The sequence below is a fragment of the Martes martes genome, assembly GCF_963455335.1.
Source record: "Martes martes genome assembly, chromosome: 9".
Classification (NCBI taxonomy): domain Eukaryota; kingdom Metazoa; phylum Chordata; class Mammalia; order Carnivora; family Mustelidae; genus Martes; species Martes martes.
Genome location: NC_137896.1, coordinates 64,937,853 through 64,960,473, shown reverse-complemented (window position 1 = coordinate 64,960,473; position 22,621 = coordinate 64,937,853). Strand labels below are relative to the sequence as shown.

Sequence of the window (22,621 nt, the reverse complement as noted above, 5' to 3'; positions counted from 1 at the left end):
TCAAGGTGGGCTGAGGGTGCAGTGACTAACGTTGCCTGAGGGCAGTGAAGTGGCTTCCAGAGAAGGTGTCCTGAGCCAGGTCTAAGAGGCTGAGTCAGTGCCTGTGTTGCCCAGAGGAGAGTCTGCTGGGGGCCGGTGCGTGCCGTGCACGGCTGCGCCAGCCTCCTGGGGCTTAGGGAGAGGAAGGACCAGCCGGGGCCTGCCTGCGGCCCTCCCTCTGTGTTTCCCCCATCTCCACTGCGGGCTTGGGGCTGCTGCCAGCGCCTCCCAGGTCTCCAGGCTGTAGGCAGTCCCCTTTCCAGTCTGGCCTGTCAGACGGATATTCACCTTCTGAGGGCCACCACTGTGGCCCCAATAGCCACCCACGTCAAAGCCGGCAATGCCCCCTCTCCCAGCTTCTCTATGCAGCCTGCCCTGCCCACGCCACCTGTTCTTCCCAGTCCTCGTTGTGGGCCAGCCCTGCCCTCCCTGCACACAGCTCTGTGCCCTGACCTCCCTGTCTGTATCACATCCCAACCGAAATGGTGGGAGCTAACACTCTGCCTAGCATGGGCTGTGTGCCAGGGCTGTTCTCAGAGCTTACCTCTCATAACAGTCCCCAGCAGTGAGGACTGTTACCATCAGACATTTTTCACAGATGGGGAAACTAAGGCAGGTGCTGTTAGGAAACTTCTCAGGGTCATACGGCAGGAAAGCCGTGGAGCTAGGATTCAACTGCAGGGTCCTTGCCCTTGACCCCTGCAACATGGCGTCTCTGCTCCTTCAGCCCCTTCCTCCGCTCTCACTGTGGTGAGCCCAGACCATGCTGGCCACTTCCTGCTGAAGGTGCCCTGCTAGTCCCTTGAGCTTTATTCCAAAGTGGCGGCTGGAAGGACAAGGGCTGCGGTTTCTACTTCCTTCATTGATGTGTAAATACTTGATAAACCTTATCAGTTGATTGACTATGAAGGGGACCCCAGGGATTGAGAATTGACTCGTCTGGGAGAGGTTCTGGGGTGAGCACCTGGGCAGAGGCCTCTCAGGACACTGCTGGACAGGAGGAGTCCCTGACCCTTGGATGGCTTGGCTCTCTGTCTCAGGCTGCAGTCAGAGGCCCTAGCAGCAAGAGCTGAAGAACTAGAATTTAAGGAATGAGACTTCTGTAGGTGGTCAGGATGCAAGCCCCTCCCCACAAGGCCTGCATTTTCCAGGAGAGCCTTGGGTCAGGCTGCTTGCTCTTGTCCTTGGGAATCCTGGCAATATCCCAGAAACAGCAGGGTTTTAGCTTCATGCACCAGTGTGCTCTAGACCCTTCTCAGAGCACTGAAGATACAGTCCTGAACAGAAATTAGTCCCTCCCTTGTGAAATTCAGTCTAGGGGCAGATGGACAGACACAGGCGCCAAGAAAAAAGTAAATGTTTGCCATACCAGATGATGATAAGGGCTCTGGAGCAAAATAAAGCCAGATAAAGAGGAGAGGGAATGTTGGGAGATGGGGACATTTGTGCACAGAACTGAAAAAGTCAAGCAGGGTTCTCAGGAGAATAGCAAGTACAAAGGCCCTGGGGCAGATAGAGTTAAGAGTTAAGAGCTAAGTTTCCTCTTAGGTTGGAGGAAAAGCAAAAGCCACTGTGGCTGGAGCAGAAGACTGAGGATGGAGTAGTAGAAGTTGAGGTCAGACAAGTAAGTGGGGACTCAATCCACCAGCATCTCTGGGCCGTGGTAGCGGCTTTGTGTTCATGCCAAAGTGGAGAGCCACTGGACGGTTTTGATAAGAGAAACAGAATCTAATTTATAGAATTTTTTAAAAATATTTTATTTATTTGGGGTGCCTGGATGGCTCAATCATTAAGCGTCTGCCTTTGGCTCAGGTCATGATCCCAGGGTCCTGGGATCGAGCCCCATATTGGGCTCCCTGCTTCTCCCTCTCCCACCCCTGCTTGTGTCACCTCTCTCGCTGTCTCTCTCTCTGTGTCAAATAATCTTTAAAATTTAAAATTTAAAAAAATCTTTATGGGCGCCTGGATGGCTCAGTGGGTTAAAGACACTGCCTTTGACTCAGGTCATGATCTCAGGGTCCTGGGGTCAAGCCCCGCGTCAGGCTCTCTGCTCAGCAGGGAGCCTGCTTCCTTCTCTCTCTCTGCCTGTCTCTCTGCCTACTTGTTATCTCTGTCAAATGAATTTTTAAAAAAAAATTATTTGTTTATTTGACAGAGAGAGAGAAAGGGAGTACAAGCAGGCAGAGCGGCAGGCAGAGGGGGTCGGAGAACCAGGCTCCCTACCCAGCAGGGCGCCAATGCAGGACTCCACCCCAGGACCCTGTGATCATGACCTGGGCCGAAGGCAGACGCTTAAGCAACTGAGTCACCAAGGTGCCCCTAATTTATAGAATATTTTTAAATTACTCTGGCGACTATGTTGGGCTTAGGCGATTGCAATAATTCTGGTAAGAGATGACAATTGTTTGGCCTGGGGAGATAGCGGAGAAGGTGGTGAGAAGTGGTCGGACTCTAGGTGTGTTTCCCAAGCAGCCAGTGGGACAGGAGATGTGAGAGAAGGGAGACCAGGAGGGCTCCAGGACCTATGCAGCTTGGCAGGATGGAGAAGCCCTTTACCAAGATCAGCAGGACACAGGTGGATCAGGTTTGGAGACCAGCTGGGAGTTTGCTGCTTATCCCAGGCCACCTCTTGCAACATAGGAAACCTCCTTTGTCAAGCCATGGCTTCCAGTTTGGAGTCGGGAAGACATGGGCTTTAAACCGCCAAAATGCAGGAGGATGAGGTTGTGCATCTCCTAGGGAGAGGCTGGTGGCAGTCTTGCCCTGCCCTGCATTCATTCATGGAACGAAGGCTTATGAAACATACACCATGTGCCGGGGGCTGGGTTTGACCCCCCAGGACTGCAGGGGAACAAAACTGCCCTCTTGGGCCTTACGTTCTAGTGAGGGAATGGGGACAGTAAGAAACATAGTAAACAAGTAAATTACAGAACACCTCAGGAAGTGGAAAATGTGGTGGACACAAAAGTCACTGGGGGCGAGGGGATTAGCAGGTGTGGGTGGCGTGGGCAGCAGTGTAGACCTGGGGGCCTGGGGCTGGAGGGTAGACAGGGGCAGCTATGTGCATCTGGTCAGAAGGCCCGGTCGGGGTGCGGGCTCCAGGGAACAATGGGGCTGCCTGAGCCTCACAGACACTTAAGATCCTGGCCTTCTGGGACACCTGGGTAGCTCAGTTGGTTAGGTGTCTGCCTTCAGCTCAGGTTGTGATCCCAGGTTCCTGGGTGCGAGTCCCAAATTGGGCTCCTTGCTCAGCAAGGAGCCTCCTTCTCCCTCTGCTTGCCGCTCTCCCTGCTTGCACAGTCGCTCTCTCTCTGACAGAAAAAAACCTTTAAAAAAAAAAAAAGAAGAAGAAGAAGATCCTGCCCTTCTCCACTAGGCAGATAGAAGCACTACTGGGGCCTGAGCACAGGAGTGACCAGCCATGTGGCCAGCTGCCTGGCTGGAACTCGCCGGCCTTCTCCTGCCCGCTGGGCAGACAGGACTAGTGGAGGCCTGCCTTCTTGGGTGATCCTTTGCTTCTTGCCTGGAGGTGTCTGTCCTAATGGGCTGAGTGTTTGCAGAGACAGCTCCCCTCGGTGGGGGTGAGGTGGGGAGGTGCGATGTCAGGCCCTGGCCCTCCCTGCTGGGATGCACACAGTCCAAATAAGCCCTTGTGTGTGGGGGGGTGTGCAGGGCATGGCTGCCAGAACTGGAAACAAAGGAGAGTGAGCAATCAAGGCGGCAGCTTGCTGAGCCTGCCGCTGAAGCTGTTTTCATGGGGAGGAAAAACAGGGGAGCTAGCGGAGCCCCCGAGCTGCTGTTGTGGCCTCGCCCAGGGCTCCCGTAGCAGGGAGGGTCTAGCTGGGGCAAGGCTGCCTGCCTGAGGACAGCTTCTGGGGGCGTGGGCTGCATAGCTGTGATCCCCAAGCAGGCAGGGCCCTTTTGGAAACCATCCCCAGCGTTGCAAGGCCTGAGCGAGACGGCACAGCTCTGGGCTGGGGGAAGCTCCAGATGGTGCCTCTCTTCGCCTGGAACCTTCTCTCTTTCCCTGCCTCCTCCTCTCCCTTCCTAAAGGGATCGGACACGAGGCCAAGAAGCCCTGGCCCCCTTCCAGGAGCCGAGGCCCTAGGCCTGTCTCCTAGCCCTCAGCCCAGCTGCTCTTGTGGGCTGTCTAAGCCTGTGGCCGGCTGAGATGCTGAGCAGGTGTCTTCGGGTGAGTCAGGGAGAGGAAGCCAGGTGTGCCGGGCAAGGCTGGGCTCGAGCAGGGAGCTGGGCTCGAGCAGGGAGCTGGGCTCGGGGGTTGGGCCTAAGCCCTTTGGGCCAGCCTACACCTGTTACATCTAAAAAGATGGTGCATCTGTGAACTCCGATGTCTCTGCTCCTTCCATCTGCATCCCCCACTCTCCCAGGGTGGCTGGTGGGCCCAGAGGCGCCAAGGGCCCACATACTGCCTGCCTCTGTCCTGACCACAAGTTAGCTCCAGGGCAGCTGAAGGGTCCTTGTTGGGGCTGAACCCAGGCTGCCCAAACCAGGTGCAGGGGCTGGGCCAGAAGGAGTGGCTTCCGGCAGACAGCGGGACTCCGTTGGGCCCTGTTCCTGGGAGGGGTGGGAGCACTCCCATTTGTTCAGAGAAGGTCAGCAGTTTACATGGGGGGTGGGGGCGAGACAGCTAGCAGATCAAGGAACAACCATGTGCCGTGTGCGGCCCTGGTGGGCAATCCCCATTCCAACAACACAACAGGTAAGGACACTTTTGAGATCAATCAGAGAAACCCGAACGTGGTGTTAGAGCATATAAGGAATTCTTGGTAATTTTGCTGGGCAGGAGAATGATACTGTGACCATGCTGGGGAAAGAAATCCTTATCCCTTTCGGTGAAAAGCTCTTTATGGGTAAAATGATACAGTGTTTGGATTTGCTTTAAAATCCCCTGGAAGGAAAAGGGCGGGGGCGGAGAAATGGGGGCAGACAGAGTGATGGGGAGCAAGCGCAGCCCGCAGGAGAGGGGGCTGGTGGTTCAGAGCCTCTGCTCCTCTGTATGCCTCTCCAAGCCCACAGCAAGTTCAGGGGAGTGAGGGACTCGAGCAGTAGCTAGGGGTAGGAAGGGTCTGGCCCTCTCTGGGGGCCTTGATTCTTCCAAGCCTGTGGGCTCCCTCCAGGGAGGTGGATCAAATCCCCAGCCTACAGAGATCTTGGTTCACTCCTTTAAAGGAAGGCTCAGCCTGTGCCAGGCCCAATGTGCACGCGTGACTCTACTGTCCTGGGAAGAGGGTGTGCTGTTGTCTCCATTTTGCAGATAGGACCCTAAGGCTCCAAGAGGCCACACGACATACCGGTGAGGGGGGATCCAGGCCATGGAAGCTGGTGGTCTGGCTCCAGAGCCCATGCTCTGACCTACTGGTGCCGGCCAAGTCCCCCAGTGTCCCAACCACCCCTGTATGACAGCATCTCTTCTCCTTCCCAGCTGTTTTTGCTCAGCCAGCTCCTGAGTCTCATGAGGCCATCATCCCTCAGGCAGCATCTGGGCTCTGTGACCTTGCCACCCGGCCAGGAGCAACAGCCAAAGGCCAGTGCTGAGCTAGACCACAAGGTGAGCACCCAGCGCCTGCCGGCGTCAGCCGGGCTCGCGGAAAGGCAGGGCCGGCCATGCTGCCCGGCCTGCAGGGCCTTCATGCTGCCAGACCTCCTAAAACCCCAAGGCCTTAAAATTCCAGCAAGCTCCTTCCCTCTGGTGAGAGGAGGTGCTCACCGTCCCCGCAGAGCCTGTAATTAGTGCCCTTTACGGAGGCCTAGTGGGGCGCTGTGTGCTTGGGCGTGCACAGCCCCCTGGCCTTGCTCCGGGGTTGTGCTGCATCCTTTATGGTCTGTTAGGGATGTGTTAGCTTGGGGTGCTCCGTGAGCCGCACAGCACAATTTAGAGAGATGCAGGAGGTAAACGCTGCTGAGGGAAGTGGAGCTGGGCCCCTCCTCCCTGTTCCTCGTGGTTGCCACTGAGGCTGAGCCTTTGGCCTTTCCCCCGAGTTGTTCCTTTTTTTTTTTTTTAAAGTTTATTTATTTACTTGAGAGAGCGCACAAGTGGGGGCAGAGGGGAGGGGCAGAGGGAGAGGGAGAAGCAGGTTCCCTCTGAGCAGGGATCCCAACATGGGGCTGGGGTTTGATCCCAGAACCCTGGGATCTTGACCTGAGCTGAAGTCAGCCACTTAACTGACAGAGCCACCCAGGCGCCTGTCCTCCAGCCCCCTGACTTTCCAGACATTGCCCATCTCTTCTGTAAGCCCAGCTCTGGCGGGAGTCAGGGACAAAGAGGTACCCCCGAGCCTGCAGGTCGTGCGGTTTGGAATGGGGAAGACTGTAGACCCTGGGGGTGAAGGTCAAGCAGGGGCAGTGGTGTGGGATGTAGGGGCTTCAAAGTGGGAGCCCCAAGCTTGGCTCTGGGAGGTGAGGAGGGCAGGGGGAGAGGTGTGGATCTCAGTGGGCTCCCCTCTCCCTGGGGCCTCGAGGATGAGGAATGGAGATAGAGATCTTTCTAATTTAGGAAAGTAGTAATTCCAAAAGCTCACTTGGAGGTTGGATGTTGACGATCTAGAAGTCCACCCTTTGGGCATTGCTCTGTAAATCAGATAAATGAATTAATTTACTTAATGAACACAAATGAACCATTAAGAAGATATGATAATCCCAGGTGTATGTGCCTCTTTTGGAAAGTGTAGGTAAAGTTATCTTTGAGTTGTACCTAATATTAGTGCATTTACGAGACAGCTGCCTGCCTCCCAGGAGAGCCCGAGCCATGTGCATGAACCCATTCTTGTCTCCCAACAATTTCCTGAGAAATGAGCTGGTGCGGAGGCTGCATTTGGATGTTCCAGGGCCTCTAGAAAGGAGGTGGGGTCAGTCCATGGGCGGGAAGGGTTTCTCCTGAGCAGGACACAGCGGGCAGGCCCCAGGCTGGACCGAGGGAAGGAAAAAGGAGAGAAAGAAGGGAACAAGGGTTGTAGCTGATCTGCCCAGTGAAGATTGTTGCACTTTAAACACTTTGGAGGCTACTCCTCTGACCACACCCAGCAGAGCTGTGACCACCAGGCCAGAGGCCTCTACTTGGCTCCTTGCTTTTAGGAGCCCATCTGGTAGCAAATGTCTGTTCCACACCCAGGGAAGAAGAGGAGTAAGTGGTCTGAGGGTGTCCTTTATTCTGAGCACTGTTCTCATGCATGTAAAGGAAGCTGTGTCCCCCTGGTCAGCTACCATATTGGAAATGACCTCTGTGGCCTGGAAACATGGAGGGTTCAGGGTGGCTTGACAGGGTGTCCCAGAAGCCTAGGATGGGGGCCCCTGCCCAGGGCAGTGAAGGAGGCACATGAGGCCAAGGCAGTTCTCCAAGGCCTTTGCTGCCTCTCCTGCCCATCTAGGATTGGTTCTGGCCTGACAGGGAGGTAGCCAGGAGCAGAGGAGGGCAAGGGCACTGGCTCGGAGAAGGGGAGAAGGAGGGGCTGGTGCAGGCATGGGGGTCTGCACAGCAATGGGAAGCATTCTGTCCCCCTGGGCGGGTGGTGACCAGGTGGGGCCAGGTGGGGCAGGTGCCAGGCTGCCACAGCCCAACCCTGCTCCCACCTTGGCCAACTGACTCCTCATTAGGCCAGAGAACGTTTCATCTTCAAAGGTGATCAGGCTACTCACCAACCAAAAAGAGCAGCGGCGTCACCCGCCCTGTTTTATAGGGAGTGGTGGTCTGCGCTGGGGCTGAGCCTTTTCATCCCTAGGGCTCAAAGTCTTTGCCTTCCTTCTCTCCAGGGGCAGTGGGGAAACTAAGGCCAGAGTGAGCTTGGCCCGAGGCAACCGGCCTGGAGTAAATTAGGGCTTTCCCAGCCCTTGGGGCTGCTGTGCTGAGCCCCATCCCCCAGGCCCTGCTTACCCCTGTCTGGGAGATTTCCTGTGAGAGGCTGGGTGACAGCCCTCCTCCAGCCCTGCAGATAAACACTTCTGCCAGGCTCCCCTCCCCCTGCTCTCCCTACCTCCTCCTTTGCCCCAGGGTGGTGTTGGGGGGTGGAGGGGGGCTTGGCTCAATCTCCTCCCTTTCCTAGGAAGCTCCCAGCCTTCCTCCCCTCCCTGGCCTGCCCTCCCTGGGGGCTGGGCGAGCTGCTCTCCCTTGCCCAGAGGTTGACTCTCTCCCCACTGATCCTGTGGCTTTGCAGTTGACCCTTTACTGGTGGGTCTTCCCAGCTAGACCGTGGGCACAACAGGGGGGCCTCACACAGCCCCAGTATACTGGGCACTGGATAAGTGAATGAATGAACAAACGGATGAGCACAGTTTGAGTTCCTCTCTCCCTCTCCAAATTCTCTCCTTCTACTCCATTAGGGCCATCCACTCTCCTTACCCAGTTTCCAGAACCCTCCCTCTGCATGCCCTCCAATCAGCCTCTCCGTGTCACCCCCCTTGTCTCTGGAAGTCCTTGTTTCGTGAGGGCTGTGAGGGTGTATAGTGGAAGCATCTAGTGTTGGAGCATCTTGTGTTGACTTCAGAAGCCTTACCTGCTCACCAGAGAACCAGTCGCAGCTCATTGTTTGCAATTACAGCTGGTGAGATTCCTGCCTGGGACTGGTCACCACCAAGAACAACAAAAGCAGCGAGCTGGTCTGGCTGTGGGATCGCAGGGGGGCCGGGGGAGGGGGGAGGCTGTGGCAGGGTGGGGGCCGCCTGGACTAGCTGGCTGTCCCAGCCTGGTCAGAGCACGAAGTGTCCTAGCAAATCACAGCCGAGCTTGTATAGAGTCTAAGACTCTGCTTCCCGGCGAGATGAGAAAAACACTTTGGGCATTTTCAGGTGCTTTTGGTAAAGAAATGGTTGCTCAGCCCTTTGGTGGTTGCTGGAGGCCTTGTGCTCGCCTGGTTTGAGCAGGGCTGTCCTGGGGGAGAATAAATGTCTAAGTCAGAGTGAGACGGACCCTCAAGAGCCAGGTGCCTGTTCAGCTGAGAGAAGTGGAGAGGATGTTTTAATGTAGGAGGCAATTGCAGAGTGGGCGTCCCAGGACTTCCCTTGGGTCCTTGAATCCTGTTCTGTAAGAGACCAGGGCGGCCCCGGGCACCCGGTGGGAGCCTGTCCTTTTGATGGCCCTGCAGACAAACGTGTTACTGGACATAGTTTGCTACCGTCTCTTCAAAGTACCCCTCTCAGCCTCCCAACCCCAAAACCAGGAGTTGTGGCTTGCATGAACTGTCTTGGGCCAGGTTTTGTCTAGCGCCATTCTGCCCAATCTCAGAGTCTCGGCCTATTCACTTTTATTGCGATTCTTGATGTTTTGGTCTTTTTGGACCCGCCATTGTATATTCTATTCACCATACTTTCCTGTTGTTTCTTGCTTTTCCTCAGGCCATTTGCTATAATGAAGGAACTTTTTTTGTCCCATGCCCCGCCCCCCCCCGGGGATTCTGAAGGTCTACAGAACCAGCATCTTTACAGTGGGATGGAAGTTTTCCCCCAGTTTGGTGAAATCTGGGACATTTGAGGCACCAGGAGCTGGGTTCCTGTCTCCCTTTCTTCCGGGGCATGTCCCCCACACAACCTGCTGAGTGTCCTCATGGGACCCACAGCGTGGGGCCCGCTAAGGACTCTGTATCTGTGATGGTCTGCTCCCACCCCCAGGGGGGCCAGTGGTGGGACTGAGCCTGGGGACCTCAGGTGGCTCCCATCAGCTTACTCACCGTGCACACCAAGTGCTGTCTGGCTCTGTGCTTCCAAGGCTTGGGGATTGCTTGTGTGTTGGAGAAGTGCGTGTGTAAGGAGTTGGTTTTTATGCAGGGGTGGGTGAGTACGCCACGCTTGAGTGATGCTCTGGGGTAAACAGACTCTGTCCTGCTGCACGAACTCCTTTGCACCTCACCCCTGGGTCTCTGCACATCTTCTACAGAGGCTGTGGGCCTGACGCGTGCACGCACAAACACACACACGTGTGTGTGTGTGCACATGCACGAGCACACGTGCGTGTGTGTCTGGATGTGAGCATGTATGTCTGTGTGCATATGTGTTGTGTGTATCTCCGTATATCTTTTGTGGTCTGCCCTTGTGTTAATAGAGCTGACAAACACGTCTGACTGCTTTTGCTCCTGCTGGCCTGCCCCTGCGTCTGGTGACCCTGCCAAGAGCTGCTGGAGCGACTGGGGTGTGGTTTGGGAGGTTGTGGGGAGTGGGCAGGGAGGGTGCCCTGAGGCCCTGGCAGCTCTGTGCCTGGCTCTGCCTCTCCCGCAGACACTCAGCACCGGCAAGGGGACATAGTCCCTCAGGCTTGGCTGGAGCTCAGGCCCCTTGCCCTGTGTTAGCCAGAAGCCAGGGGGAGCAGGGGCCTCTCCCTCTCCCCGTACCCTCTGCTGTCTCACCTACAAATGTCTGTCCTCATTTCTTGCCCCTTTCCCTGCAGTGTTGGGAGAAACCTCCCCACAGGGCTGGAGACCTTGGTCAGGGCAAGATTAGGTGGATTGGGAAGAAAGGAACTGGCTTGAAGAAACAGAAATAGATATTCAGGAATCCTGAGTTCCTCCTCGCCTGTGTTGGGTTCCTCCTTCCTTCCTCCAAATTGAGTAACATCAAACATCTTTTGAAATTAACCTCAAAGAGATGGCCTCTGGGAAGCTGACCCCGAGGGGAGATCCATGCACCAGCCCTGGGTCACACCCACCTCGGAGGTCCCCGAGCCTCTTCGGAATGGGTACTTGTGAGCAGCTGAAGGCCACTTATGGCCCAGGCCCAGACCAGCTTTGTTTGGGTCCCAGGAACTCTGGCTTCTTTGCACATGTGCAAGGAGGGCTTGAAGTGACAGAGTGAAGCTGGGGAGGGCAGGCTTGGGTTCGTTAGGCAGCTTCTGAGCCTGTTCTCAGCCCCAGGCCCAGTGGTCCTGGGACTCTTGGGGTACCTCCCCCAGGCACAGCCCTTGCTCCATGCAGGGCAACTCACCTGACACTGACACTGGCCGGCCTGACAGTCCATCTCTTCCATCTTTCGAGTCCTTCTAGACAACCCTGTGATTGTCTTCTTCCCAGTCTTACTTAGGGAAAGGCAATCCTAAGTGCCCATCTCATCACAACCATCACATTCAGCCCCTCTGTCAGTGGGCCCTATGCCATCCCCACAGCTTTTCTCCCACACGTCAGACCACACTACTTGATTCCAGGCAGCAGCCATCTTCCCCAGACATCTTTGCTCCTGCTGTTCTTTCTTCCTGGCAATGCCTGGCCTCTCTCCCCTGTCCTTGGATTCCCGTGGTCATTACAGTCTGTTCACCTGACCCATGGCCTGTCCATATGCTGCTTTACACACCTAAACAGTCGCCTTTGAGGATCAGGTCCAGAGTCTAGCTCAGCAGCATCCCACTGCTCCCACTAAATGGGTGCCCTGGCAGGTACAGCCTTTGGAAGGGACACTTGCCACCTCCCCTGCACCCAGCCCTGCCACCTTGTCTCTTCTCCCAGGCTATACCTTCTCAGGGACGGCGCCTTCTAAGTGCTGCATCTAAGCAGCCTGGGCTCAGCTCCCACCACGCACCTAAGGAGGACCAGGAAAGGTGTGTGAGGTCCCTTACTTATTTCCCCAGTTAGAGGAGCAGTTGCCAGGCAAGCTATGGCCTTCTCAACTACTCTTCTGTTCACTGCCTTTTTGGTCCTTCTCCCCTGTCTTTGCCAGGACTTTGTAGTAATAGAAACACAGACACACATCCTGGAAGGTTCTGGAATAGCCCATCAGCCTCAGCTGGACCCGGAGCTGAGCATCTCCCAGCTCTCTGCATCTCTTGGCTCTGCCCTTTGGTATATTCCCACGCAGGCTTTCCCTGCTGGTCCTGAGAAACTCCAGGCTTATGTCCTTCCCTTAGCAGCCCTAGCCAGGGGGAAAGAAAGAACTTCTATCCTAGAGTCCTAACCGGAATCCCAGAGTTGAGTCTCATTGGCTTGCCTCATCTGCAAGCCAGTCAAATCGGCAGGCATACAGTGGCTGGCCCAGGTCACATGTCTTTCCCCAGGGTCAGGATTGAAGTCATTGCCGTGGATGGAGTATAGGGAATTGGAGGCTGCGACACTCTGACAAAGGAGGGGCCAGGATCCTGGGCACCCAAAAACCATGGATGCCCATAGCCTGGTCTGCAGTCATGGGCAACGGTCCTACTTTCCCATATCCATGGAAGTGTAAGGACTGAGTGCTTTCCAGGGTCTTCCCATGCCAGCACACCAGGAGACAGTTCAGGGAGTGAAAAGATACAAAAGAGAAGAAGCCATTGCTTTTGAGGAAATGGCTTTTGAGGAAGCCATGACTCTCCACGGGCTCTCCAGCCTCTGGCAGATGCCCGTGTCCCACGCCCTGGCTGGTTTCAGTGGTTCTGTCCAGCACCGGCACCCACATACTGATGTGCTTGTGCATAGCCCATCCTAAATTCTCAAACATTTGCACAGAGAATCTTGTTCTTCTCTGGGTGATCAGCAAAGCTGAGCTTCCGGTCCAGATCCCCCTGGGGTCAGGGTCTCTAGTGCCAGCTGGAGGAGCAGGAAGAGCCAGCCAGTCCCTGCTTGTCATCTCCCCTACCCCCGAGGCCAGCAGGAAGCCAGAAAGGAAGGGTGGGCTGGGTGGGAGCCCTCTAGCCAAGGTTTGCCTACAGCCCCTCGTTCCTCCCCCCAGAAGACAGGAATGGGTCAGAAGCCCTGAGATAACCTCCCTGCAGCAGGTCCACAGAACTAAAACCCCTCAGCCTTCCTGTCTTTGTTCCAGATTCTTCTCTTTCCCACCCCTGCCCCGCTGTGCCAGGGCCTCCTCGTTCCCTCCTCGTCCTCAGTACCAAGGGCAGGGACCAATCCCAAATTTGAGATAAAACTTAAAAGAGAATGTCTTTGTCTGTCTGGAGTTCAGGGTCTGGAGTGTCTGCACTTACTCTCTGGGCATCTGGAAGCATCGGAGCAGGCGGGCTGGACCTCTGAGGTCCTGCAGCAGGCCCCGTAGACACTACCCGCCTGGCTGCCCAGCGGGGGGACCCCAGAGCCAGCTTTCCAGGCAGCAGCTGAGCCAGAAGTCCCGTTTCTGGGCAGACTCTGCCAGCCTGTCTCCCATCACCCTCAGCTGGCCTCATCCCTGCTCCATGTTGAGGGCTCCCCCCACCCCCGTGCCCAAATAGGCACTTTCACTTACAGAATTAAGTGTCTGGCCTTGTAAGCTGAAGGATAAGTGTGACAGGCCCTCCCTGCCTGTGACATCTGCTCTTCGGCCTCTGTGCTTTGTGCCTTCAGGGACCCTGGGCTAAGGAGAGGTGTCGTGTCACCCTCTCATTTCCTAATTATCGGTCATGCATCCTTGTCATCTCCTTCTTGTGAGCTCTCACTACTGATGACCCGTCCTGGTCCGAGTCTCTTCCAAACTCTGCTTTCTTTGGGTCACAGCCCTCTGCTTGCGGCTTTCGTGCTGGCCCAAGCCAAAGTCAGGGAGTAACCTTGGAGCAGGAGCAGCTTGAGCAAGGGGAGTAGGTCAGGCAGTTTGCCTATGGGCACAGGGAAGAAATAGCGTCCTAGAGATGATGGCAGGTGCCACACTCCAGGACCCATCTAGACGGGGTTCACCTAGAAAAATGCATCCCCTCTCATCTTGTGTTCTATGACCATACCAGCTGGACAAGGTTTGGCTCTCTCCACCAGACTGAGGCTCTTGGCCTGGGGCCTCTAAGTAGCCCTACCTCAGTTTTACTCATTACTCATTATTGTTGTTGTTGTTTGCCCATCCTGTGGTAGAGTACTGAGACCATGCCCTTGGGGCTCAGGCCTGGGGCCCCACTCCCTGTCCTGGGGCGCAGCCTCATTCTCTCTCTGTCCTGTGGCTAACAGGCCCTTGAACCTCTGTTGTGCAGTGTAGAGGGACTTGTTCCTTCTGAAAGAGGGTGTCTCCCTTTAAATCCCCTTTATGGGAAATACACGCGCACGCGCGCACACACACAGAACTTGTCAGCCTTAGGGAGGGAGTACAGACATCTGCTTCAGACCTAACCCTTATTGGAGATGGTCATGCAGTCAGGGGATCTCTCCAAGCTCAGCTTCCACATCTGCTCAAAATGAGAATCATTAGGCCTCTCTGGGAGCCCTGCTGGGTCTGGGCCCTGTGAAGTGGTGTGGGTTTAAATTTGATCTAAAAAAAAAAAAAAAGAAAGAAAAAGAATTTGTGGAGGCCTAGCTCTATCCTTGGGTCTGAAATCTGCCTGGGTAGACAGACTGGAGCTGCTCCAGGCTCTCCCAGACCAGATTGGTTCTAGAGTTGACCCTCAGCATGTGTGTGTACATCTGTGTCCAACAGAAACAAAAACCCACATGAGGCAGGGATGGGACCTATGTGGAATTCTCCCCCTGGGGTCCAGCGTCGGGCGCTCTGGACAGGGCTGAGAGCAACCCAGCCAGACTGTGACTGAATGTAGGTCCCCCACCCCACCCCCAGCAGCCACGCAGTCACACACCCCCCACCCAGGGCTTGTGAGCATGGACAGATGAAAGCAAAGGAGGCTGCTCTGGGGTCCCTGCATCCCAAGCAGGGAGCGGGCACCTGTAGGCCCTTCAGGGCCAGCATTCTGAGCAGAAGCCCCTTGGCCCCAGCAGCCAGGCTGGGAAGGCCATGTTTTTCTGGGTGAGTCTCAATTTTCCCCAGCAGGTGTTCCTGAGTCAGCCTTTGTGTCCCCCTTCCAATCCCCCTCCCAGCAGCTGTCCCAGAGCCTGGCTGAACATGCTCCCACAGGATGCCCACCCAGCTTGGCAGCTTCCAGGGAAAGGGCTTGATTTGGACACTTGCCTGGGGCAAGCCTAGATTCTTGGTCATGACCTGAGGCGGGAGAAACCATCGGGTTCCGGCCAGAGGGCCAGAGTGAGTGACTTCCTGGGAGAGCCTCTGCCTCCTCCTTTCTGCCCTATTTTTGTGTAAATAACCCAGGCCACAGCCTGCTCCCTTGGCATTAGCTAGAGGGGAATTTTCTAAAGGGTGAAGTGTCTGGGAAATGTTCACCCTTTTTTCCTTCTGTCTTATGACGAAAGTGCTGCAAATGGAGCCTTGGCTGGTGGTTCCTGGGGTGAGAACTAGCGGGGTCAGAAAAAGGAGACTCTGACCTTCCCCTCCTCCTCCCTGCCTCAGAGGGTGACAAGGCCTATCTCTCATCCTTGTCATCCTTCCTCAGGGGGAGGGCAGGGCTTTTTAAGGCTCTAGAGCCAGGAAGAAGGCATCATGCATAGAACTTCCCAGAAAAGTTGGCCTGTTGCACTGTGGAGAGAGACCCAGAAAATGAAAGCTACAGGCCTCGCTGGCGGGGCATCGTCTCATCTTGTCAGCATTGGGTCTAGGCACGTCCCACTTCTCACCCTTAACCTCGGACTCTGCCTTTCCCCGAGTTGCTGACTGAGGTTTCCCTGGCTCTCTTTTCCATGGGGGCTTCCCAAGCCTCCGCTGACCCCCAGTGGGGGAAGAGCTGGGCAGCCTGCACTGCTGGGGGCCCATTTCTCAGACAAGATTCTGAAGGCCTGAGAAGCATAGCACCCTCCTCCCCAACCCCAAGGAGTGTCTTTGCACTACCCTTTAACCCTGAATCCACACTGACTACTACATCCCCTCCAACACATGACCCTAGGGACTTGGAAGTTGCCTCAGGTGAGGAAAGGGCCACCTTGTCCTTCCAGCTGTGGAGGCAATGGAAGCAGGCAGAGGGAGAGGGCTTGGGCCTCTTCGTCTACCAGCCCAGCTGCTGCATGGCCTCCACCCAGCTTCCCTTCCCCATCTTGAAAGGGAAGACAGAGCCCTGTGTCTCTGTGGTGCCAGCCAGGGCAGGAATGGGCTTGCTAAGTTCAGGAGCTGGCCACAGCGTGACTGGAACAGGAAACGCAGCTCCCACAACCTGGCTGTTTACTTTGTGTCCCCAGGAATGGCCGCTCTCCCCACTGCTGCTGGTGCTCCGGGCCTTCCTCTCTGAGGAAGGAGGCTCAGGCACAGCCCCCTCCTTGCCAGAGCCCCAGTTCTGCTGATGTGTGCTTCTCGGACCTTCACAAAACAGGGCCGGGGGTGGGGTGCAGAAGAAGCTTTGCGTGCACCCAGTGCCACCATCTGTCCGGCTGTCTGGATGAGATCAGATGCTCTCTGACCTCAACGCTGGGGCTCTGGGTCTGGGTCTAGGGGAAGGAGGAGGACCATATGGGCTGGGCACTACCCATGCCATGTGAAATCTTTTTTTTCCCCAAAAAAACACTACCGTAAAGACTGCTGTCTTTGTAGGGATTTCTGGGCACAGGTGGAATTCTATCCCCCAAGCTGGATCAGTCTTCCTTAAAGGGCCTCACTTAGGCCCAACTCCAGGGGTCACCCTTGAGGACAAGGAAATAAAATGCCCTCAGCCTTCCTTGCAGGTAGTGGGCAAGGTTTTCTTCCCCCTTGGGGAAATACATCTGATAACATTCGGTCCAGGTAGTGGGCAAGGTTTTCTTCCCCCTTGGGGAAATACATCTGATAACATTCGGTCCACGGGGATTAGCTTCAGAGCCACCATTTCCTTCTTGCTATTCCCACCCCCTCTCCCCAAAAACACACATTCAGAATAGTTTCCCTGGGATTTTCCCCCTGGATTCAATGATGGGAATCGGCATTAAGAATGAAGTTGTGAAACCCGTCCTTGTGCACTCAAGTAGTCCCTAGTTCTGCTGCTTTTTTTCTCAGTCAATCCCCACTGCACGAGTTTTCCTCCAGGGCGTTCCTCAGATCCTGGACCCATCTTCACCATGCCTCCCACTTAGGAAGATAGATTCTGCCCTGGGCTGGGGGTGGGGGGCAGCAGGGGGGAGGGGTAGGGGTGCCTGAGACCACCCCCCCACCCTCCACCCCCTCCCAGACACAGAGACTGGCCTCTGTACCAATCCCAGGGTGGCTCCGAGGTCCCTTTTAGCCCCAGCACTGGGGCCTCTGAAATGCAAAGATCTCTCAGGCCCTCTCCGCCTCTCCCTCTCCTGGCCTTCCTCTGACAGAGGATGGCTCTGTGGCCCCTGGGTGTTTTCCTTGGTGTCTCCCGCCACGGCACCTCTTGCTAGCAGCTTGCTCAGTGCCTTCTCAAGCAGGGGCCTGGGTCCTGAGAGTGCAGCTCCTTTTCAGGGTCACATGTCTGTCTCCCTTGCCCCACACCCACCCCAAACCCAAGAGACTCTGGTATTGTCTCATTTTAAATTAACTTTAATTGTATTCAGATTATAGGAGTAAAGCACACACACTGTAGGAAAATAAGCTTAGGAAAGAAATGATGAAGGCTGTCCTACAGTCCTTTCTGTCAGAGACAGCCACATTTTCTTGCTGGTCGTTTTCCATCTCAACTGATTCTGATGCCTCCTGTCTGACTGTCTGGGGGCGGGGGGGGGGGGCGGCAGTCTGTCCCCCACAGAGCAGCCTCCCTGCTCAAGACCCTTGAACCACCTCCACTGCCCACTGCCCCCCGCCCTCCGGGGCCAGCCTGGTCTTCAGGGGGCCCCCTCCTTCCACCCTGCTCCAGCCCAGCTACCTGGTGGCCGGTCCCCCAACAGCCCTGCCTCTGTTTCTTGCATTAGCCCTAGGATGTGTCTGGTGTTGCAATCTCCGCCCTGCCCCCACCGGCACAGGGCCATCTTCACCTCTGATCCTACTGTTCCTTTGAGGCCTGGGCTAGGCTTAGTCACTTCCTCCTAGAAGCCTTCTGAGCTGCATCCCACCCCCTCCCCAACCAGAAAAATAGAAAAAAAATCCTAGAAGGACCCTTTCTCTTTTTGGTCCATGGGGAAGCGAAGAGTCAGTGTTTGTTGACCAAATGACTACCTTCCTGAAGTATCTTTTTCTAATGTCTAAGTGTTTGTGGGTCTGTCTTAGTCAAGGAACAGTGTCTGGCCCACAGGCCTGTGCCTGCTTTATGGGGGCGGTGGGGGCGGCGGGAGCCTTTTGCCAGGGCTGCAGACTGAGAAGGAGTTCTGAATGCTGTGGACCTCCTCAAGGCGAGGCCAGGCTGGGGAAGGGGAGCCTGGGGGGAAGCAGCAGCTTGCCAGCCCAGATGGGGGATGCAGGCCTAGGCAGCTGCAGGACCCCGCAGGGGCAGCTGGCTCAGAAACTGGGTCTCGCCCCACCTCGGGCGGTCCTGCTTGGAAGCTCGCTGGTGGTCCCCAGGGCTTTGCACACTGCGTCTTCTCCCAGCCTGCCGTGTGCGGTGTTGCCCAACCTGGCTAGGCTCTGGGGTCAGGCCCCCCGTGAGCCTCAGCTGTGGTGCTGAAGAACAGTTTGGGTCCTGGGCAAGACAGGTGCTGCCGGGGTGGAGGTGGGGTGGTGTCCCTTCTAAGGATTTTTGCACTGTGGTATTTTGAGTTCAAGAAGTTAGTACTCCAGGGGCAGCTGGGTGGCTTGGTGGGTTAAGGGTCTGCCTTCTGCTCAGGTCCTGGGATCCAGGACCTGCTCAGTGGGGAGTCTGCTTCTCCCTCTCCCTCTGCCACTCCCCCTGCTTGTGCTCTCTCTCTGTCAAATAAATAGATGGAATCTTTAAAACAAACAAACAAGACAGTCCTCCAGAGTACCGTGTCTGATGCCCTCAAAAATGGTTCTGGCTTCTGCCCTCACAAGGTCTGTGCAGAGTGGTGCTGCTGTTTCTGGATGAGACAGACAGGGGAGGTAGGGGCACAGGGGAGTCTTGGGCTGGTTCTGAACTCCAGCCCTGTTGTTACCAGGCCCTGCCGGCCTTCTCCAGAGCTCGCCTTTCCCATCCCAGCTCAGCCTCAGAGCTAGTTATCTGCAATGGGCGCAACAGTGGGGGCGTTTCCTGTCCCCCTCCCTGCCTTAGACGTAGGAGTCTAAAGGGGACAGGGCGACGGGCACTTTTGAGTGGAGGAGTTCAGACTGCCAGGAGCAGGCTGTCTTTCACGGCAGAAGCCACGCCTGTCTTTGAGGGTGCTCCCCTCCCTGTGCCTCTCTTTGTCTGCATAGCCCCAGAAAAGAATGGGTGCTGATGGAGTCCAGGGCCACCCTGGGATCCAACCATTCCCTGAGCCAATGGAATTGGCCTTTGTCCTGTCTGTACCCCTCAGAATGTCGAGGGGGCAAGAGCAAGGGTATGAGCCAGAGGGTAAGTGTACAGATGCTGAACCGAAGCCATCTCCGGTCTGCCTCTCCCCTCTTCGCTGGCCTCCTTGGGTCAACACGGTCTGACTGTCCACACAAGGGGTGTCCTGCTGACCCAGGAGGCCATGTCCCCTCCTTAGAGAATAGTGGCACCTGCCATGGGTGCCTCAGGGAACAGAGCAGGACCACAGACCCCGTGCAGAGGGAAGAGTAGACAGGCCCCTCTCCCCAGCAGGCTTTCTCTGTGGGCCTCTGGGACAGGCCTGAGGGACAAGATGGGTTTCTGGGTGGCAGAGGTTTCTTCTTCTTCTGAATGAAGGAAGGACAATCATCCATCGGAGGGAGGGTTCTGAGCCAGGGGGTCCACAGCCCTCCATTAGGATACCTCCCCAGAGACTGTGACTGGAAGCCCCAGCAGTGGGCTGAGTCCCCACCCCAGGCCTGCAAGCATGGAGTCTGGAGGTGACGGACTGAGGAGAGCCTGTCTCTCTGTGCTCTTTCCAGGCCTGCTACCTATGCCACAGCCTGCTGACACTGGCCGGGGTGGTGGTCAGCTGCCAGGACATTACTCCAGACCAGTGGGTGAGTCTCCCAAGAGGCTGAGATGGAGGCCAGTGCACTGTTGGGAGCTGCAAAGAGTGGGAGACTCTGAAAGAGTGGGAGGCTCTGGAAGAAGTGGGCCTAGGGGAGCCAGGCTCTCTCCTCCCAGCGTCCCACAGGGCATTCCCAGGGGATCCTGACCCGACCTCCCAGTGGCTGCCCTGTTCCTCTCCTCCCTTTCCTGCCCTACTTCAGAGTAGTCATTCAAATGCATCCCTCTTTCTCTGATTTCTTGCCCCCTCCTCCCATTCTGTAGAGGGGCCTGGCCTATGTAACACCCTCCTCCATGCACTTCCCCCACCCCTGCAGGGGGAGCTGCAGCTGCTGTGCGTGCAACTGGACCGTCACATCAGCACCCATATCCGGGAGAGCCCCCAGGCCATGCACCGGACCAGACTCAAGGACCTGGCGGCCCAGACCTATATTCGCTGGCAGGAGCTGCTGGCCCACTGCCAGCCCCAGGTGGCAACCCCTCCGGGCCCTAGACTTGGGAGGGGAGGGAAGTGGTCAGGCAGGCTGACCAGAGCTGGCAGTGTATCCACCCCCATGGCAGCTCCTGACTGGCAGGTGGGTAGAGATGCCTCAGAGGACCTTCACCATGGTCACCGAGAAGCCAAGCCCCGTGCAGGGATGTAGTAAGGGGAAGATAGAGAGGCCAACTCCTGGCCAAATGCGAAGAAAAACTTCGCCCTGGAGAGGAGGAGCAGTAAGCAGCGCCAAGAAGGGGCACCTTAGGCACCAGCTTTACCCCTCTGAGCACTTGCCTTGCGGGCCTGAGGCTGGCCTCCTACTCCTACTCTCAGCCTGCCCTGGCCCCTCCAATTTCAGGAGCAACAAGCTCCATGCCCCTGATTTTTGTCAGGCTCTCTTAGGGAATAATATTCATAGCTCATACATATTGAACAAAGATCCACTTTCTCCACAAAGCAAGATAACCCCCATGAGACAGGTACTATTACCATCCCATTTTACAGATGAGCAAGCTAACCAGAGTCACTGAGAGGTTAAATAGCTTGCCCCATCCCGAAGGCAGTGTATAAATGTCAGAACCAGGCTAGAAATCCAGTCTGACTCCCAAGCCTGCAGACTTTCTTTCTTTTTTTTTTTTCTTTTTTTTTTTTTTTTAAGATTTTATTTATTTGAGAAAGAGAGCATGACCAGGTAGGGGGAGAGGGAGAAGCAGACTCCTCGCCAAGCAGAGAGCCCAACGCAGGGCTAGATCTCAGGATCCTGGGATCATGACCTGAGCCGAAGGCAGCCGCTTAACCGACTGAGCCACCCAGGTGCCCCTCAAACCTGCAGACTTAAGCACAGTCCAAGCCCCGCTCAGATAGCATCTCTTCTGGCCTCTGTCCCTCTGACAAGCAGTATCAGCTGCCTTGAGGACTGTTCTCTCCCCTAGCCCCCAACCCTGATGGAGACAGGCTGGGTCTGGTGAGCATCTCTCCTCCCATCCTCCCTCAGCTCCCAACGTCTCTATCCTCTGACTTCTCTGCTCATCCTTCCTCCTGTAACCTCTGACTTGGGGCTGACACATTGGCCACAGGCTGTGGCTTGGGTCTCAGATTTCGCAAGTCTCTGAGAAAGCTGGAGAGCAGACCTCACCCACAATCCCCGAGGAACTAGATCACACTAGTCTCTGGTGGGAAACAGTGTGTTTGTCGTGAAAAAAAAAGGGAAAAGTGCTTTGTGGCCTGGCCATGTCAGGGGGCAGGCCCCACCTTCCTGTCACACTGCTCTGGGCCTTCAGGCCATGAGTAGAGGGCACCCAGACAGAGCACCCATGTGCTGTGCTCAAGCGGCCTCTTGACCTGCCATGTCCTCTTCTGGATGGGGAGCCACAGGACTTTTGTAGCTCAGCACCTGGCACGAGGAGGCCTGTAGCAGGTGTTGACGCTGGACAGTCACCCGGCCCCAGGGCCATCGCATTGTTTTCCTCCTTGCCACAGGCCCAGTACTTCAGCCCCTGGAAAGACTAAAAGAGCAGGGCACAGCTGGTCCCCAGCTCTTGGCTCTGGCTGGAAGTGAATGGGGCTCAAGCAACAGGAGGAAGCGAAGAACAGAGACCAGAGGAGGGCCAGTGTGATGAAGTGAGAGCCTGCTTCCATACTGCCCCTGACCCCCACCAGGCAACGGATATGTCTCCCTGCCTGGCCCACCCCTCAGCCCTCCTTCCCTCCCAGCTGTCTCCTCTGCCCCAAGGCCTTTGTCTCCACTCTCCGGTTTCCCAGGGCCTCCTGGGCCCTCCTCACCCTCCTTCCTCTCTCTGTCACTAATGTGAGCTTTCTTTGTGCACACTAAAGTCTTATTTCAGCATCGGTGGTTTGGAAGATTTCCTTCAATCCCTGTCCTGAGGGCTCTTGCCCAGGGTCCAGTTTCCTGACATCTCTCTACTGGGACTGCGCTGAGTTCCCACCTCTGACAGTCATGTGATGTGGTCCTCTTAGGCTCCACCCCCTGTCCCAGAAGGCTGTTTGTAAATCCTGAGGGAAGTTATTCCTGTCAGAAACACAGGCAGGAGGGCCAGGGAGCATGGGTTTGGACCTGGTCTGGGACTACACCCCACCCCCCTTACTCACTGCCCTCTCCGTGGACAGTCCACAGACTGAGCTGGTGGGTCAGGAGTGTAATTACACTTAATTCAGTTTATTGTTGAGTTCTGAAATCAACTCCACAGACTTAGAAGTGGGGAATGGGGGATGGACGGTAGGGGCCAAAAGACAGTTCTGGATACTGCTGTTGCTTTCCCTCAGCCTTACCCTTGCTCTGATTCTTCAGGAAGTGCTGGATGTCTTTGACCCACCCCCCTTGAGAAGCAAATGGGCCCTGAGCAAGCCGGCGAGATCCTTGGGTATGCTCATTCTCTGTCTATTCCTCCAACCCCAAGAATCCATTTTAGCATCAG

The 22,621-nt window shown here is 56.0% G+C and overlaps 1 protein-coding gene across 1 annotated transcript; it reads left to right on the top strand.

The window, feature by feature from the left end:
• Window positions 1-4,680: 4,680 nt before the first annotated feature.
• Window positions 4,681-22,031, top strand: FAM178B (family with sequence similarity 178 member B). Its single transcript, XM_080813874.1, has 5 exons — window positions 4,681-4,759; window positions 5,483-5,608; window positions 19,621-19,698; window positions 20,026-20,178; window positions 21,666-22,031. The coding sequence occupies exons 1-5, from the start codon at window positions 4,709-4,711 to the stop codon at window positions 21,693-21,695; spliced, it is 438 nt and encodes a 145-aa protein (XP_080670000.1). The 5' UTR covers window positions 4,681-4,708; the 3' UTR covers window positions 21,696-22,031.
• Window positions 22,032-22,621: the final 590 nt, after the last annotated feature.